Source organism: Symphalangus syndactylus, chromosome 17 (genome assembly GCF_028878055.3).
Source record: "Symphalangus syndactylus isolate Jambi chromosome 17, NHGRI_mSymSyn1-v2.1_pri, whole genome shotgun sequence".
In the NCBI taxonomy this organism is placed as follows: domain Eukaryota; kingdom Metazoa; phylum Chordata; class Mammalia; order Primates; family Hylobatidae; genus Symphalangus; species Symphalangus syndactylus.
In genome coordinates this window covers 20,890,758-20,909,340 of record NC_072439.2, presented here as the reverse complement: position 1 = coordinate 20,909,340, position 18,583 = coordinate 20,890,758, and the positions used below count along the sequence as shown (strand labels likewise).

Genomic DNA, 18,583 nt, shown 5'->3' with positions numbered 1-18,583 from the left:
TCATGTGATCCTCCTGCCTTGGCCTTCCAAAGTGCTAGGATTACAGGCGTAAGCCACTGTGCCCAGCACCCACCCCCCCTTTTTTTTTAAATTTGTGGTTCGATGCAGGTTATTTTACTTCCCCAGGCCTCGGTTTCCTCATCTACTCAAGGGCAATGGCAGCTAATCAACCTCACAGATTCCCAGAGGAGTTAGTAGGCTTGTGCATGCCAGGCTCAGCTGGCTTACAGCAGGTGCTTCATAAGGGGGAGCTATTGCAACGCCTCGGCTGGTTCTAGGCTGCCTAGCTCCAGAGCTAAGAGTCCCAGTGGGTTCATATCCCTTTGAGCATTTATAGGCTTCTCACAGGTCTCCTGGGCTTTCTTAGCCATTCCTCATCCGACCTGAGTCCTTGCAGGACTTCTCCAGCCCCTCTGAACTTTTTTTGTTTGAGACAGCATCTTGCTCTGTTGCCCAGGCTGGAGTGCAGTGGTGTGATCATGGCTTACTGCAGCCTCCACCTCCTGGGCTCAAGCAATTCTTCCACCTCAGCCTTCCAAGTAGCTGGGAATATAGGTGCATGTTACCATGCTTGAGTAATTTTTAAAATTTTTTGTGGAGATGTGATCTCAGGCCAGTCTTGAACTCCTGGGCTCAAGTAATCCTTGAGCCCAAAGTGTTGGGATTACAGATATGAGCCACCTTGCCAGGCCCTGAGCTCCTTCTGTCTTCCATGAAGGACACACTATTCCTCGCCTTTTGTCTTTTTGTGTGTGTGTGGCAGGGTCTCTGTTGCCCAGGCTGGGATGTGTTGGTGCGATCTGGGCTTACTGCAACCTCCGCCTCCGGATTCAAGTGATTCTCCTGCCTCAGCCTCTTGAGTAGCTGGGATTACAGGTGTACGCAACCATGTCCAGCTAATTTTTGTACTTTTGGTAGACATGGGGTTTCACCATGTTATCCAGGCTGGTCTCAGCCTCCCGAACTGTTGGGATTATAGGAGTGAGCCACTGTGCCTGGCTACTTTTTGTCTTTTGCATGTTCTATACCCCTTGCCAAGAATGCGCTTTCCCTGCCTCCTGGTTATCCCTCAGGTTTCAGCTCTAACATCGCTTCCCCCGGGAAGCCTTACTCTCGCTTTCTTCTGCTATAGGATAATATGAACCACTGTCATTGTTACTTGTTCAGTGTCTGCCCTCCCTGCTAGGCAGCAAGGACAGATATCTTGCCTGTCTTAGGTCCCCAGAACCCAGCACAGGGCTTGGAACATGTCAGGTGCTCAAATATTTGTTGAATGATTCAGTCTGGGCTCGCAGAGGGAGCTGGGACCGGAGCAGAGTGGACACTGAAGCGTATGTAGCAGTTTGCCAGGTGATAGGGAAAGAGACCTCGTAAAGCAAGCAGAGATGAGAGGAGAAATGAGAATAGCTGAGATTGTTTTGAGCATTTGTTATGTGGCTTACAGATACTTTGCTGAACATTTTATTCACATGATCTTGTTTAAGCCTCTCATTTCCATGAGGGGTTCTCCATTTTTATAGACAAGGAAGAGGACACATGGAGAGGGGAAGTTACTTTGCCATATCACCCTCTAAGGGATTTTTTTTTTTTTTTTTTTGAGATGGAGTCTCACTGTCACCAGGCTAGAGTGCTGTGGCGCAATCTTGGCTCACTGCAACCCCCACCTCCCAGGTTCAAGTGGTTCTCTTGCCTCAGCCTCCTGAGTAGCTGGGACTACAGGCATGTGCCACCACATCCGGCTAATTTTTCTATTTTTAGTGGGTACAGGGTTTCGCCATGTTGGCCACATTGATCTCGAACTCCTGACCATAGGTGAGATTCGCCTGCCTCGGCCTCCTAAAGGCAATAAGGGATTAGAACCTAGGCAGTCTGACTCTTTTTTTTTTTTTTTTTTGAGACGGAGTCTTGCTCCGTCGCCCAGGCTGGAGTGCAGTGGCGCAGTCTCGGCTCACTGCAAGCTCCGCCTCCCAGGTTCACGCCATTCTCCTGCCTCAGCCTCTCCGAGTAGCTGGGACTACAGGCGCCCGCCACCACGCCCGGCTAATTTTTTGTATTTTTAGTAGAGACGGGGTTTCACTGTGGTCTCGATCTCCTGACCTCGTGATCCGCCCGCCTCGGCCTCCCAAAGTGCTGGGATTACAAGCGTGAGCCACCGCGCCCGGCTGGCAGTCTGACTCTTAAGAGCTCAAAGACTTAAGCTCTGTCCTGAGTAGCTTCGCTGGTGTATGGTATAGCGATCAGAAGAGAGCTGGTCTGGATGCCTAGAGGGCATCCTGCAGTGGGCATGTGTGTCTGTGGTCACAGTGGGAGAGAGAGAGGAGGGGGCATCTGTGGCCAGAATGGGGAGGCCTCGAATGCCAGGATGAAGAGTTTGGGCCGATGGTAATAAGAATAGTAATAGCTACCAGTTCTTGACTTGCCAGCCGCTTTATTGAGTCATTTAATCTTATAACAGTTCTATGGGATAGGTGTTACTGTTTTCATCCCAGTTTTTCAGATGGGGAAACTGAGACACAGAAGTTGTAGTCAGTTACCCAAGGTGTCGCAGTGAGAAAGTGCTGGAGTTGGGGCTCAGACCCTGCGAGTCAGGCCCAAGAGTTCACTGGGGCCACGTGCTCAACCGCCATGCCGCCTGCCTGCCGCCGGGGTTGAGCCAGCGGAAACCCGGGTGCTGCTTCTGATGCAGGCGGTCTCCTCTGCTCTCTTCCCCAGCACCCCCACAGGCAGCAGCAGCAGTTCTCATCTCTGGATGACAAGCCCCAGTTCCCAGGGGCCTCGGCAGAGTTTATAGACAAGTTGGAATTCATCCAGCCCAACGTCATCTCTGGAATCCCCATCTACCGCGTCATGGACCGGCAAGGCCAGATCATCAACCCCAGCGAGGACCCCCACGTGAGAGGCGGCCTCCCCGACTTCCCTTGACCCCCACGCCCAGGCCCCTTGCCTGTCTCCTCTCTGGTCCCAACCACCCCACATCTGTCTGTGCCTCCACCCGCAGCTGCCGAAGGAGAAGGTGCTGAAGCTCTATAAGAGCATGACACTGCTTAACACCATGGACCGCATCCTCTATGAGTCTCAGCGGCAGGTGCGTGGGGACAGGACTGGGGCGGGGGGCTGGAATTACCTGAGGTCCTCTACCTGTGTTTGGGCCAAAGGATGGCTCTCAAGGAGGAGAGATTCTTTTTTGGGGGTTCCATAGAGTTCTGAAGGTTCTCTTGGGAATCTGGAGGAAAAGTGTGAGAGCAGTCCTGCCTTAGGGCAGAAGGATGGACCTGATCACTAAAAAACACCTACTGTGTGCCTGGCTGGGGGCTCGCCTATGTGGGGAGAGGGCAGGGAGAAGGCCTGACAGCCCTTCCTCTTGGAAACGCACAGTCCTGAGAAACAGGGTGGGTCCCCAGTGCTTCTTGGAGTGCTCCAGGGGACCGCCCTAGGCCCATGTGAAATGGGCTGTGATCCCCTGATAAATCCTAGTATCAGGGACAAGGATCCAGTCAAGCCAGTGTCAACAAAGAGGGAAGTTACTGACTCCAATGACTATACATCCAGAGAGTCCTGTTTTGGGGCACAGCTGGATCCAGGAGGCTCAAAAGCTGTCATTAGACCTTCTGTCTCTCTGTTCTTCTTTGCCTTGGCTTTCTTTCTCTTCAAGCGGTGGTAGGCTCTGGCAGCTCCTGGCTCATGGAGAGGAGGCAGAGGGAAAGGGTGTAGGGTACAGGCTCTGAAGCAAGTCTGTAAGACCGAAGTTCTAGTTCTGCCCCTTTCCAGCTCTGTGGTCGTGGGAAAGTTGTTTAAAACCTCAGTGCTTCAGTTTTCTATTTTATTTTATTTTTTAAATTTTATTTATTTCTTATTTTATTTTTTGAGACAGAGTCTAGTTGTGTTGCCCAGGCTGGAGTGCAGTGGCATGATCTTGGCTCACTGCAACCTCTGCCTCCTGTGTTGAAGTGATTCTCCTGTCTCAGCCTCTTGAGTAGCTGGGATTACAGGCACCCGCCACCACACCCCGCTAATTTTTGTATTTTTAGTGGAGATGGGGTTTCGTCACGTTGGCCAGGCTGGTCTCAAACTCCTGACCTCAGGTGATTTGCCTGCCTCATCCTCCCAAAGTACTGGGATTACAGGCATAAACCACTGCACCTGGCCTAGTTTGTTTTAGTTATTTCATTTTATTTTATTATTTTACAGGGTCTCACTCTGTCTCCCAGGCTGTTGTGTGGTGGCGCACTTGTAGCTCACTGTAGCCATGACCTCCTGGGCTCAAGCAATCCTCCTGCCATGGCCTCCCTAACAGCTGAAACTATAGGCACAGACCACCATCCCCGGCTAATGTTTTTAACTTTTTGTAGAGATGGGATCTTGCTTTGTTGCCCAGGCTGGTCTTGAACTCCTGGGCTCAAGTGATCCTCCCACCTTGGCACCTCCCAAAGTGCCATTGCACCCAGCTTCAGTTTTCTTATCTGTACCTACCTCATGAGGTTGGTGTGAGGCTTGATGGTGGCATATGTAATGGCCTTAGGAACAGCAAAACTGGCATTTAGCTACCACTTAATATTAGCTTCTTCTTATTTATGATGACCCTATCCACCTTGCAATTATTATCCTTTTCACTTAGCAGTGGAAAGAGAATGGTCCTTAATGGTTCAGCACAAGGCCCGGAGGTGGCAGTCAGTGGCCAAGCTTTGGTCATAGACCCTGTCATGAACCAATAACTGTGACTGATTGGCCAAGCCCAGGCTATGTGCCCCCCGCAGGAACTGAGAGAGTAGAGTTCATCTCCCAGGCCACAGGATGGAGGGCGGGGCTGGGGGATTCCTCTGAGAAAAGTGGGAAGCTTGTTGGGCAGGCAGGCCCTCGGATGTCCGCCATTCTCATGGGGTCAGGACCTCTCCCAGGCTTGGGAATTTGCATTTGTGTCAGGCACCCAGGTGACCCTGCTGTGGACCCTGCGTGGATTCAGGCAGGCAGCCCACTCCCAGACTTTCTCACTCACAGGAACCCCATGCATGGGTTTGCCGAGTTAGGGTAGTGTCTTCACCCTGCCCAGAAACTTCCCTGGGCATCCAGCAGCCACAGGAGCAAGTCCAGCCCTTCCTGGCCACCCTGCCTGCCTGTTCTCCCGTGACCTCAGTGCTTTCTGCTCCTCTCTCCACAGCCTCAGTGCCAGGCCACACCACCCCTGCACGTGTAGGCTCCCTCCTGCCCGGCTGTGAGCTGCGCACACAGGCTTTGGAGTCCAATGGACTTGGGTCCAGTCACAGCTGTGACTTCAGACAAGTGATTTTTCTTGTCTTTGCCTCAGTTTCCTCATTGGTTTAAAGAATGAGGCTAACGATAGAACCACCCTGGAGGGTAGGGATAGAAATTCTGTGAGTCACAGCAAGTAGGGTTCGTGCCCATTGGCTGACATAGAGGAAGCCCTCAGTAAGGTCACCTCACCCGTCACCGTGCACCCTGCTTCTGTTAGGACTGTGTTCAGCTGTGAATTACAGACCTCTTTCCCACTCCAAAAAAAAAAAAACAAACAAAAAACAAAAAACCCAAACCCTAACAAATAAAAACAAAAGCAGTAGCCTATACAGATGAGTAATTTCTTCTTTTGAATAAAAGAAACCTGGGCCGGGCCCAGTGGCTCATAGTAATCCCAGCACTTTGGGAGGCCAAGGTGCGTGGATCACCTGAGATCAGGAGTTCGAGATCAGCCTGGCCAACATGGCAAAACCCCATCTCTACTAAAAGTACGTAAATTACCCTGGTGTGGTGGTGCATGCCTGTAGTCCCAGTTACTCAGGAGGCTGAGGTGGGAGAATCACTTAAGCCTGGGAGGCAGACGTTGCAGTGAGCCAAGATCGTGCCACTGTATTCCGGCCTGGGCGACAGAGGGAGACTTCGTCTCAAAAAAAATAAAAGAATCTGGAAACAGGTGCTCTGGGGCAGGTCTGGTGGCACCATGATGTCATTGGACACCCAGTTCTCTTTCATTGCTTAGATCCGCCACTCATAGCATTGGCTTCTACCTTCTCTGAGTTCCCCTCATGAGCCAAAATGGTTGCTGAAGCTCTCTCCATCACATCTCATTCCAGGCAGGAAGTAGAGGGAAGGTGGAAGGCCAGACATGGCACATCCCAGCTATCCCACACCCCCACCTTTATAGAGCTTTCTGAGTAGTTCCACCTAGTGACATCTGCATACATTTCATGGGCCACTCCTAGCTGCTGGGGAGACTGAGAAATGTATTAATAATCCTTTAGTCCTGGCAGTTGCTGCCTGCGGGAGATTGAGACCTCTGTTAACAGAGGAGGGGAATAGGATACTGGGAAGGCAACCAGGAGCCTCTGCCAGTAGCCCCGAGTCCTGATCCTCAGGGGGCTGGTCGCAGGCTCCTCCCCACGCTAACCTGGACAGTCCTGCCAGGCCCTCAGTACTCAGCACCGCCCACTCACTTGGCACTGGAGTGTGCATTAACTTTTAATTGGCTCCCCACTTAGAAGAAAGCACACATTCATCAGTTTCCCCCATGGCAACGGGAAAGCCAGGCCTGGGAACACATGGAGGAGGGCGCCACCGAGCTGCGAGGAGCACTGGCCCCGGGGTGTCCCTCAGGGTTCTGGCCAGGCTGCCTTTGTTCCGCTTTACACATGGCCCTGTGTGATCTCATGTCCATCCGTATGCCAGGGCTGCCCAGAGCCCCAGCCAGACTGCTTTTCAGAGCCCTGCTTGGCTTCTTGCCCTGGATGTCCCACAGCAAACTAATCCTGTCTGAACTTGACCTCGACATCTTCCTCCCAGGCATGCTCCTTTGCCTCACCTATGTCTGTTTCTCAGTGAAGAGCACCAGCATTCACCCGCTCACCCACACCAGAAACCTCTTCTCATCCCTGTCTTCTCCCTCCCCCTTGCTATCTGTTTCTCCCCTCTCATTCCCTCTGTCTGTAGATACTTCTTTTTTTTTTTTTTTTTTTTTACTTTTGAGACAGTTTTGCTCTTGTTGCCCAGGCTGGAGTGCAATGGCATGATCTCGGCTCACCGCCTCCCTGGTTCAAGTGATTCTCCTGTCTCAGCCTCCCGAGTAGCTGGGATTACAGGCGCCCACCACCACGCCTGGCTGATTTTGTATTTTTAGTAGAGATGGGGTTTCTCCATGTTGGTCAGGCTGGTCTCGAACTCCCAACCTCAGGTGATCTGCCTGCCTCGGCCTCCCAAAATGGTAGGATTATAGGTGTGAGCCACTGCACCCAGCTGTAGATGTTTCTTTTCTTTTATGTTATTTTTATTTATTTATTTAGAGACGGAGTCTACCTCTGTCGCCCAGGCTGGAGTGCAGTGGCGCAATCTTGGCTTACTACAACCTCCGCCTCCAGGTTCAAGAGCTTCTCCTGCCTCAGCGCCCCAAGTAGCAGGGATTACAGGCACCCACCACCACACTCGGCTAGTTTTTGTATTTTTAGTAGAGATGGGGCTTCACTATATTGGCCAGGCTGGTCTCGAACTCCTGACCTCAAGTGATCCATCTGCCTTGGCCTCCCAAAGTACTGGGATTACAGGTGTGAGCCACCGCGCCTAGCCTGTCTGTAGATACTTCTTTAGGAACTGTTCAGCTGCTCAGCAGCACACTCTGAGACCCAGCTCCAGCCTCTCTCTGCTTCACTGTTGTTGGTGAGTTGGCCTTCATGCTCTGCTTGTGGCCTCGTGTTCACAGCATGGCTGCTGCATGTCCAGGCTTCATGGCTGTCTGCAAGGCAGGAAGAAGTAGGGAGTGGGTAGGGCTGGCACCAGCAGCAGTGGTCTCTTCTATCCAGAAAGCAAAAGCAGACTTCCACCGAAATCTCTGGCTAAAACTGTGTCCCACGGCTACCTCTGGCTGCAAGGGAGGCCAGGGACCTGAGCGCATGTCTTTTTGAGGCTCAGGTTAGGGGATTTGGGAGAAGGGAACTGGGTACTGGTGTGGCCAGCTGACAGGGTCTGCTGCCCCCTAGCACAGCCAACTCAGCTTCCTCAGACACATCCACCTGCTCCTCTCCTGCCTCCCTCTGCTACCAAGCTGGGCCTCTGCCCCCTCTCTCCTGGCTTGCTGCAATCAGCCTTGATGACTCCATTTCCCTCACTGCAGCCTGAGAGCAATTCTAAAACACAGGTCTGACCACATTGCTCCCTTGAGAAGACTGTCGGCAGGTTACCACTATTCTCAGAGTAAAATCAATGTATCATTCCCTTTGTTATCTGGGTGCCACCTTCCTCTCCCTCCTCATCTTTCTCCACCCCTACCACTATATGTCCCAGCCCTTCTGGCCTCGTGGTCTATCATTCCCTCTGCCTGGAACCCTCCACCCACCCCATCTTTGCTCATTGGTCCTCGCTGATGCCCTTCCGTGGTGGAACAGGTGCTTCCTTTGGGCTCCTATGACAGCGACTCGATCCCTCTGGCAGTTCTAAGCAGTCTGGCAGTGTCTCCGTAAAGGCAGGAACCCCAGCATGGCCTGGCCCAGGACTGGCCTTCAGGAAGACTGCGAATTCATGGAGGTGTCAGAAGCTGGGCCGGGTTTGGATGGCTCTCTGTCATTGCCCAGCATAACCAAGTGTGGGTCCCCGGTCCCCTCTCCACCCCCAGGGCCGGATCTCCTTCTACATGACCAACTATGGTGAGGAGGGCACGCATGTGGGGAGTGCTGCCGCCCTGGACAACACGGACCTGGTGTTTGGCCAGTACCGGGAGGCAGGTACGTCTGTCCGTGGTTTGGCCCTGTGGTCCCCATTGAAGTGTACCATTTAGTTTTTCTGAATGTTCTTCCAGGAGCAGCACAGTGCCAGGAAGGTCTAAGGAGCTGGAAGAAGAGCTTTCCAAGCAAGAAAGAGACATGCCAGGGTCAGGACTCTGGAGGGGGCGGTCTTCCCACTCTGAAGGCCAGGAAGTGTAGTGGCTCAGGGTCTGTGCTCTTAACCCTTTGTTACCAGTTGTCAGGTTTCGGGCAAGTGACTTCCCTTCTCTGAGCCTCAGTTTTCTAATCCCTCCAGAAGAGGGATTATGATGGTACCTGCATCCAAGGGTCGCTGGGAGGACACAGTGAGGTCAGCATTTGCTGCGGGTGTGGCCTGTGCTGGAGACCCTGTCTGCCTGGTGCAGTGATCGCCTGGCCCCTCCTCAGGTGCTGTATCCTTCAGGGAGCAGGAGCAGGTGGAAGAACCTTGACAGACCTGAGTGCGGTGCAAGATCAGAGGGGCCCGGCAGGCCCGGATGAGTGAAAGGAAGGAAGGGTCAAAGACCAGGAATGAAGAAAATCATTGAGCAGGAATGACTGCCTGGGAGCGAAGGAGTGAGCCCAGGGAGCAGTGAGTGGGGTGTTCAGGGAGCTTGTTGGTGTGGGGCCCTGCATGGGGACTACCCTCTGAGTGTCAGCGAGCACTGATAGGGCCAGGAAGGCACATCTTAACCCTTTGTCTTAGACGCTGCGCAGCCTGGGGCAAGTTGCTTAACTGCCCTGTGCCTCTGTTTCCTCATTCGTAAGGGGGATGGTAGCCCTTCCTAAGACAGCTGTTGAGGGGAGTCTTGGGGCAGTTGGCACAGTGCCCTCAGCACAGAGTAAGCGCTCAGGGCCAGGGGTTGGTGTCATGATCGGGTACTCGCCCTGGGACAGCCCTTCAGCTGGGCCAGACCACGTGGCTCTAGAAGGGCAAACGCCCTGTGGTGTTTGTCTGAGGTTGAGTGTCAACCGTGCAGAAAAAGATTTCCAGACACCAGGCAGCAAGCCGGGCCCCCGCCAGCTGTGCTGAGCACTGCACCTGTTTTTGCTGAAGGGGTCTCTTGTGAGGGCACGAGGCAGGACCGAGCAAGCCTCATGGGAATCATGGGAGCCGCTGAGCTCTCCACATGGGAGAGCTGGCCGCCTCTGCAGAAATGACTGTCCAGCACTGAGGGTCAGCAAAAGTGTCTGGGCAGCTGCAAATGGGACTCGTGCAGAGGCAGCATGGTGCAGGGTAAGGAGTTGAGTCAGACCCACTCTGGGCTTCACTTGGCAGGCCACTTGCATTGGTGATGCTGTCTGTCGTCTGTGAAGTGAGAAGAGTGGTCTTCATCATGATAGGCAGCGCTTCCCTGGGCTCTTGACACCAGAGTGCTGTTCTTTTTTTCTTCTCCTTTTTTTTTTTGAGTTGGAGTCTTGCTCTGTTGCCCAGGCTGGAGTGCAGTGGCGTGATCTCGGCTCACTGCAAGCTCCGCCTCCCGGGTTCACGCCATTCTCCTGCCTCACCCTCCCGAGTAGCTGGGACTACAGGCGCCCGCCACCACGCCTGGCTAATTTTTTGTATTTTTAGTAGAGGCAGGGTTTTGCTGTGTTAGCCAGGATGGTCTTGATCTCCTGACCTCGAGATCCGCCCTCCTCCGCCTCCCAAAGTGCTGGGATTACAGGCGTGAGTCACCGTGCCTGGCCCTTTTTTTTTTTTTTTTTTTTTTTTTTTTGAGGTGGAGTCTCACTCTGTCGCCCAGGCTGGAGTGCCGTGGCACAGTCTTGGCTCACTGCAACCTCTGCCTCCCAGGTTCAGGTGATTCTCCTGCCTCAGCCTCCCAAGTAGCTGGAATTACAGGCATGCATCACCATGCCTGGCTAATTTCTGTATTTTTAGTAGAGACGGGGTTTCACCACGTTGGTCAGGCTGGTTTCAAACTCCTGACCTCAAGTGACTCATTTGCCTTGGCTTCCCAAAGTGCTGGGGATTACAGGCGTGAGCCACCGCGCCTGGCCAGCCAAGGTGCTGTTATAAGTGCTCTTTAGCTTTGGAGACTGTCATTTCCCCTCACTGCATTGCAGAGCGAGGGCACACTGGGTGAGGTTAGGGCAGGCCCCAATGGTGTTGCCTCATTGAGGCACCTCCCCCATCCATGTGAGGCAGGAGAGGCAGGCATTACTGTCAACTCTAAAAGCCAGGTAAGAACCTGAGTCAACAGAGGTGAGGTCATGGGCCCAGGCCACGTTCTCCTAAGGAATGGAGCCGAGTCTTTTCATGGCAGTCTGACCCAGAGGCAGCTCTTGCTGTTTCCCACCCTTGGCTGTCTTCCCAGGGCTATACGTGGAGTATCAGTGGTGGCACCGGCAGGGAGTGGCGCCCAGTGAAAAGGAGTGTTAAGAGGAAGCAGGTGCCAGATGCAGTGGCTCATGCCTGTAATCCCAGCACTTTGGGAGGCCGAGGTGGGAGGATTGCTTGAGCGCAGGAGTTTGATACCAGCCTGGGCAACATGGCGAGACCCCCATCTCTAAAAAATTAAAAAATTAGCCAGGTGTGGTGGTGCACACCTGTAGTCCCAGCTACTCAGGAGGCTGAGTGGGAGGATTGCTTGAGCCTGGGACTTCAAGACTTCAGTGAGCTATGATTCCACCACCGATCTCCAGTTTGGGTGACAGAGTGAGATCCTGTCTCAGACCAACAAGAAAAGAGGTGGCAGGTGTCAAGCAAGAGTAGCGGTTCCCACTGGACCTGGAGTTTCCTGGTGCAAATCAGCCTGTGAATCTATATTTTCTTTTTCTTCAAGACGGGGTCTCACTCTGTCACCCAGGTTGAAGTGCAGTGGCATGATCTCAGCTCACTGCAACCTCTGCCTCAGGATCAAGTGATCCTCCCACCTCAGCCCCCTGAATAGCTGGTACCACAGGTGCACGCCACCACACCTGGCTAATTTTTTTTTAATTTTTGGTAGAGACGGGGTTTCGCTGTGTTGCCCAGGCTGGTCTCAAACTCCTGAGCTCAGGCAATCCACCTGCCTCACCCTTCCAAAGTGCTAGGATTACAGGCACGAGCCACTGAGCCTGACAAGTTTGTACTTTTAGCACGTTCCCCTGCCCCTGCCCAGTCCTTCTCACATGGGTGGACCCAGTACCACATTCTGAGAAAGCCTGATTCCAAGATCCTGTATCAGTGCCTTGGACCTTCTTTGACCCTCTACAAGGCCTTTTTTTCCCTCCTTAACCAGAGCAACTCCTGTTTCCGTCTGTTACATATGCAGCACAGCGACATGTGGATTTGTATTATGTCCATTCAAAAGCATGTGTCAGAAAATACCAGTAAACCTGTATTAAAGTTGAATGTTGAAGTAATGCTAGCCACCCTCAACTCTAACTAAAATATCAACAAGTGGGCCGGGCGCGGTGGCTCACACTTGTAATTGCAGCACTTTGGGAGGCTGAGGCGGGTGGATCACCTGAGGTCGGGAGTTTGAGACCAGCCTGACCAACATGGAGAAACCCTGTCTGTACTGAAAATACAAAAATTAGCTGGATGTGGTGGCGCATGCCTGTAATCCCAGCTACTCAGGAGACTGAGGCAGGAGAATCGCTTGAACCCGGGAGGCAGAGGTTGCAGTGAGCCAAGATTGCGCCATTGCATTCCGGGCAACAAGAGCAAAACTCCGTCTCAAAAAAAAAAAAAAAAAAAAGCCAGATGTAGTGGCACACACCTGGAATCCCAGCTATTTGGGAGGCTGAGGCACAAGAATTGCTTGAACCTGGAAGGCGGAGGTTGCCGTGAGCTCAGATTGCGCCACTGCACTCCAGCCTGGGTGGCCGAGCCAGACTCTGTCTCAAAAAAAAAAAAAAAAGATAACTGCTGTGTGTAATGTGATCCCCATTAAGTTTCTATCTAAAGACTGGGTTCTGCGGTAAAGAAAGGGTTTGGAAAGCACTGTGCTAGAGAGCTCCCTCTGAGTAATGTTCCCGCTCTGAGTGCTTGCAGCATTGATCCACAGCGCTGCCCCAAATGTGTGGGTGTGAAGATTGTCCCCCTATCCAGGCGGGGCAAAGAGCTTGTCCGAGGGCAATCACAAACCCCCTTCTGTCTTCTAACTCAGGAGGAAGGGCCCCCTTCACCTGGAGCGGTTCCCTTTGATGGGGAGGTGGGTGTTCACCAGAGGTTTTGTTTGAAGAAAAGGTTTTACTGCCATACGTGGGTTAGAGTACTTCTTCTGTAGTCCAGAAGTTGTAAATTAGTGGTCTGTGCTCTTATTTGGTTCATAATGATGAATTTTTTTTTTTTTCGAGACAGGGTCTTGCTCTGTAGCCCAGATTGGAGTGCAGTGGCACAATCTCAGCTGCCTGCAGCCTTGAACTTCTGGACTGAAGCAATCCTTTGCCTCAGCCTCCCAAGTAGCTGGAACCACAGGCACACATCACCATGCCTGGCTAATGTTTTGATTTTTTTTTCTTTGTAGAAGCGAGGCCTCACTGTGTTGCCCAGGCTGGTCTCCAACTCCTGGGCTCGAGCGATCCTCCAGCGTCAGCCTCCCAAAGTGCTGGGATTACAGGCATGAGCCACCATGCCTGGCCATAGCAATGATTTATGGTTAGAATAGTTCTTAAAGGTAATTGAATTAGTTGAAAGCACTTAAAGACCACACAGTATCTCACTAAGAGAAAGAAAGAAAGAGGCTAGATTTCTGCTTTCTTTTGAAAAATCAGATTGGCCTTGCTGGGCAGAGTCAGTCAGTCTGAACATCAGTCTCCCTCTTAAAACAAGCCCGAGCTTTCCTGTCTGCCTACCAGCATGCTGCAGGTCACCCTCAGGGCTGATCTGACCCCCTGTACTGCCCACTCGGCTAACCATTGCCTCCTCCCCTCCTAGGTGTGCTGATGTATCGGGACTACCCCCTGGAACTATTCATGGCCCAGTGCTATGGCAACATCAGTGACTTGGGCAAGGGGCGCCAGATGCCCGTCCATTACGGCTGCAAGGAACGCCACTTCGTCACTATCTCCTCTCCACTGGCCACGCAGATCCCTCAGGGTGAGGATGCATGCCCTGTACCTTGCACATATGCAGACCAGTGTCACACCCCTATCCAGGCCTCAGCTCTTCTGCCTCCCTTCTGGGTGGAATTCTGGGTTGGTGACACCACTAGAGCCCTGGTCTGTGCTCCAGACTTCTTTTTTCTTTTTTAAGATGGAGTCTTGCACTGTTGCGCAGGCTAGAGTGCAGTGGTGCAATCACAGCTCACTGCAGCCTCCTTCTCCCAGGTTCAAGCAATTCTCCTGCCTCAGCCTCCCGATTAGCTGAGACTACAGGTGTGCACCACCAGGCCCAGCTAATTTTTGTATTTTTAATAGAGACAGGGTTTCACCGTGTTGGTCAGGTTGGTCTCAAACTCCTGGCCTCAGGTGATCCACCCGCCTCAGCCTCTCAAAGTGCTGGGATTACAGGCATAAGCCATTGTGCCCAGCCCACTTTTTTTTTTTTTTTTGTCTGAGACAGGGTGTCACTCTCGTCAGCCAGGTTGGGGTGCAATGGTGCGATCTCGGCTCACTGTAACCTCCACCTCCCAGGCTCAAGTGATTCTCCTGCCTTAGCCTCCTGAGTAGCCGGGATTATGGGCATATGCCATTGTGCTTGGCTAATTTTTTGTATTTTTTTTAGAGATCAGGTTTCACCATGTTGGCCAGGCTGGTCTTGAACCTGAGATCAAGTTATCTGCCCGTCTTGGCCTCTCAAAGTGCTGGGATTACAGATGTGAGCCACTGCACCCGGCCTGTGTTCCAGACTTTGAATGCATCTCTTGTCTGGGACCCTTCAGAAGAGGGCTGTGTTGCTGTCCCCACCCCATTCAGGGGCCTGAAGCCCGTGTGACCACATGCCCACTGCATTTGTCTGCTCACAAACATAGCCAACGTGTGCACCAGGTTACACTGTGCCAATGCTTCACGTTCATCATCTAATAGGACTTTCATTGTGGCCATGGGGACAGAGGTTATTATTTGCTCTTGTTCCTGTTTTCAAGAGCAGGATGCCCGTGTTTTGTGTGTATGTGAGAGAGAGCAAGCGAGTGGGAAAAAAAACGTGCAGGAGCCTGGTCAACATGGCAAAGCCCTGTCCCTACTAAACATACAAAAATTAGCTTGGCATGGTGGTGCACACCTGTAATCCTAGCTACTCGGGAGACTGAAGCAGGAAGATCGCTTGAACCTGGGAGGCAGAGGTTGCAGTGAGCCGAGATCGTGCCATTGCACTCTAGCCAAAGTGAGATCCTGTCTCAAAAAAAAAAAAAAAAAAAAAAAGGAAATGGAAGTCAAAGAGGGAAGTCACTCGCTAACGGTCATATGGCACAGAGAGAGAGGAGCAGGGACTCAAGTCATGGACTGTGTGCCTCCAGAGCCTGGGTTCTTGGCCCTGACCTTTGTCTGCCTCAGTCCTCAGAGTCAAGCAAGCTTCCCCAAAGCTTACTGTAGGTGCCCTGAAGCCCCTTCCTTTATAAAAGGCTTGTTTGGGAAGCAAACCCACTGGGTGCCAGGCCTGCACCCTCATAGTGTGAAGAACAAGGAATCGGAGCCCCTTCCTGCCCTCCGGGGCCTGTAGCCTGATCTAGGGTTGGTCTGGGCTCTGGCTTCTTTGCCCTAGGGCAGCCGAGATGCATGCGTTTGTGTCTCTCCAGGCCTCAGCACTGTGCCCAGCACAGCAGAAGGCTCCACACCCCTTAGCTCATAGTGTTCTTCTGTTGGGGAACAAGAAGCAGTTTGAGCCTCTTAGGTGGGAGGTGGGCAGGGAAGCTTTCTCAGAGGAGGGGGCATTTAGGGGGCATTTGAGCTAAAGGTAGTAGGGTTTCCACAAGGCTGGGGCCTGGCCCTAACCTTCCCTCTGGGTCCCTGCTAAGTCACTTCAAATGCACGAAGTTCCTGCGGTGTGCTGGTGCCACTCCAAGTGCAGCGAACAAAAGCAACGCAAACCTCAGCCCTCCTGGTGCTGCCATCGTGGTGGGGGAGACGGACAGTAACAAAGATGGAGAGGGAACTCCTGGAGTATATGAGGGTGGGGGTCCTGTAGGGAGCAGTCAAGCCAGCGGGGTGTGGTGCACTGTGGGGTGGCTGGCGGCGTCACTAGAGTGACACTGAAGCATGGACCAGAGGATGTGAGGGAGGGAGCTGTGTGGTGTCTTGAGGCAGGTGTGAGCCTGGCGTGTTTGAGGAGCCGGGAGGAGCCCAGAGGGGCAGGTGTGGAGTGAGCGGGTGTGGAGTGAGCGGGTGTGGAGTGAGCAGGTGTGGAGTGAGCAGGTGTGGAGTGAGCGGGTGTGGGGTGAGCGGGTGTGGAGTGAGCGGGTGTGGAGTGATCGGGTGTGGGGTGAGTGGGTGTGGAGTGAGTGGGTGTGGAGTGATCGGGTGTGGGGTGAGCGGGTGTGGGGTGAGCGGGTGTGGGGTGGTTGGAGGTAAAGTCCAGGAGGTGGTGGGGGGGTGCAGATGGTGCAGGTTGGGTGGGGCCTCAAGGCCTTTGCCTTTTGCAGGGATGTTGACTTTTACTCAAAGTGGAACAGGAGCCGTGGGTGGGGAGGAGTCTGCTCCTCCTTGGCCTGGCTCACCTCTTCATGGAATCCGCGGGCTGCCCTGTGGGTAAGGGATTGGGCAGTGTGTGAAGGGCTAGTAAGGAGGCTGCTCGGCAACTTGGGCTTGACCAGGGTGGTGTGGAGCAGGAGGTAAGAGGGGTCAGGTTCTGAAGGTGGAGTAGATGTGGGGAATGGCGGGAAGTTTGGCTTGGAGATGATCCCGGAGTCTTCAGCCTGAGCAGTTGGAAGGGTGGAGTTGCTTTCAGCTGAGCGAGAAGAGACCTGGGTGGGCAGATGCTGGGGGGCATCAGGAGCTGAGGTGTTTCCTTTCCCCTTGAAGCCTGGTGACTGCTGGCCTGAGCCGCACTCGAGCCCTGGGTCATGTGAGTGTGAATGAGTGTGAGTGCGTGTGAGTCTCCGCCCCTGCTCACCACCCTCTCATCCCCTGCAGCGGTGGGGGCGGCCTACGCAGCCAAGCGGGCCAACGCCAACAGGGTGGTCATCTGTTACTTTGGCGAGGGGGCGGCCAGCGAAGGGGACGCCCATGCCGGCTTCAACTTCGCTGCCACACTTGAGTGCCCCATCATCTTCTTCTGCCGGAACAATGGCTACGCCATCTCCACGCCCACCTCCGAGCAGTATCGCGGCGATGGCATTGGTATGGGCTCTGCTGGCTGCTCCCCACCCCACTGGGATCATCTCCTTCCCTCCCCAGTCCTGCCACCGTCCTGCCACCCCTGCTCTCCTTCCTGGTTCTCGTCCTGTGTCCTGTGGTGTCTGGCACTTGGTCAGCCACAGGAGTTGAGGTCCTGAGCACTCAGCCTTGCTCTCTGTCCTCTCCCTGCTCATCCCCTTGGCCTCGTGCATGTTCCTCATCTCAGCCCTGGCCTGACCCGCCTTCTCTGTGTCCCCACAGCAGCACGAGGCCCTGGGTATGGCATCATGTCAATCCGCGTGGATGGTAATGATGTGTTTGCTGTGTACAATGCCACAAAGGAGGCCCGACGCCGGGCTGTGGCAGAGAACCAGCCCTTCCTCATCGAGGCCATGACCTACAGGTGCCTGCCGCTCCCCTGTCAGCACCCCCACAGCGCTGACAGCCACCGTAGCATCTTCCTCATATCGATCACTGTCTCCAAAACATGGCCTTATCACCTGATGTTGCATCTCCCCCTTGCCTTTATTCTGTTCCCACTCCTCCTTCCCTAGTCCATTCCCCATCCTCCCTCCTGACCCCCACTCCAGGGAGCCCCACACTGACCTGGGGCCCCTTGCCCCTGTGCAGGATTGGGCACCACAGCACCAGTGACGACAGTTCAGCGTACCGCTCGGTGGACGAGGTCAATTACTGGGACAAGCAGGACCACCCCATCTCCCGGCTGCGGCACTACCTGCTGAGCCAAGGCTGGTGGGATGAGGAGCAGGAGAAGGCCTGGAGGAAGCAGTCCCGCAAGAAGGTGAGGGTGCCCCACCCAGGAGGGTGTGCTGAGGGCTGCTGCGGCCTGCAGAGCTCGGGAAGGATTTGCAGAACACTGAACTGGGAGGCTCAGGGATAACCCCAGTCTCAGATGTGGCCTGTGGAGCCAGGCTGCTGGGGCCACGTGTGTCCTGGCTCTGCGTCCTTGGCACGTTGCCCTCCACTTCCTTGTCTTTGAAAGGGGATGCTGGTGGTGCCCATTTCAGAAACTCGTTTGAGGCTGGGCATGGTGGCTCACACCTGTAATCCCAGCACTTTGGGAGGCCAAGGTGGCAGATCACTTGAGGTCAGGAGCTCGAGAACAGCCTGGCCAACATGGTCAAACCCTGTCTCTACTAAAAATACAAAAATTAGGGCTGGGCGCAGTGGCTCACGCCTGTAATCCCAGCACCTTGGGAGGCCAAGGCAGACGGATCACCTGAGGTCAGGAGTTTGAGACCAGCCTGGCCAACATGGCGAAACCTCGTCTCTAATAAAAATACAAAAACTAGCTGGGCATGGTGGCGGGTGCCTGTAATCCCAGCTACTTGGGAGGCTGAGGCAGGAGAATTGCTTGAACCTGGGAGGTAGAGGTTGCAGTGAGCTGAGATCGTACCATTGCACTCCAGCCTGGGCAACAAGAGTGAGACTCCATCTCAAAAAAAAAAAAAATTAGCCAGGCGTGCACGCCTGTAGTCCAAGCTACTCGGGAAGGTGAGGCAGAAGAATCGCTTGAACCCGGGAGGCGGAACCTGCAGTGATTGGAGATGGTGCCACTGCACTCCAGCCTGGGCAACAGAGCGAGACTATCTCTTAAAAAAAAAAAAAAAAGCTGGTTTGAG

At 53.6% G+C, this 18,583-nt stretch overlaps 1 protein-coding gene across 2 annotated transcripts in view; it reads left to right on the top strand.

Moving 5' to 3' along the window:
- The window catches only part of BCKDHA (branched chain keto acid dehydrogenase E1 subunit alpha), a 30,019-nt gene that overhangs the window by 10,453 nt on the left and 983 nt on the right, over positions 1-18,583 (top strand). The window contains exons 2-8 of one of the 2 annotated variants that reach the window (XM_055249921.2): positions 2,713-2,892; positions 2,999-3,085; positions 8,609-8,717; positions 13,603-13,764; positions 16,737-16,943; positions 17,202-17,343; positions 17,571-17,742. In XM_055249921.2, coding sequence (XP_055105896.1) covers positions 2,713-2,892; positions 2,999-3,085; positions 8,609-8,717; positions 13,603-13,764; positions 16,737-16,943; positions 17,202-17,343; positions 17,571-17,742 — 1,059 coding nt within the window. The remainder of the gene's footprint in view (positions 1-2,712; positions 2,893-2,998; positions 3,086-8,608; positions 8,718-13,602; positions 13,765-16,736; positions 16,944-17,201; positions 17,344-17,570; positions 17,743-18,583) is intronic. The other variant, XM_055249922.2, reaches the window with a different exon arrangement.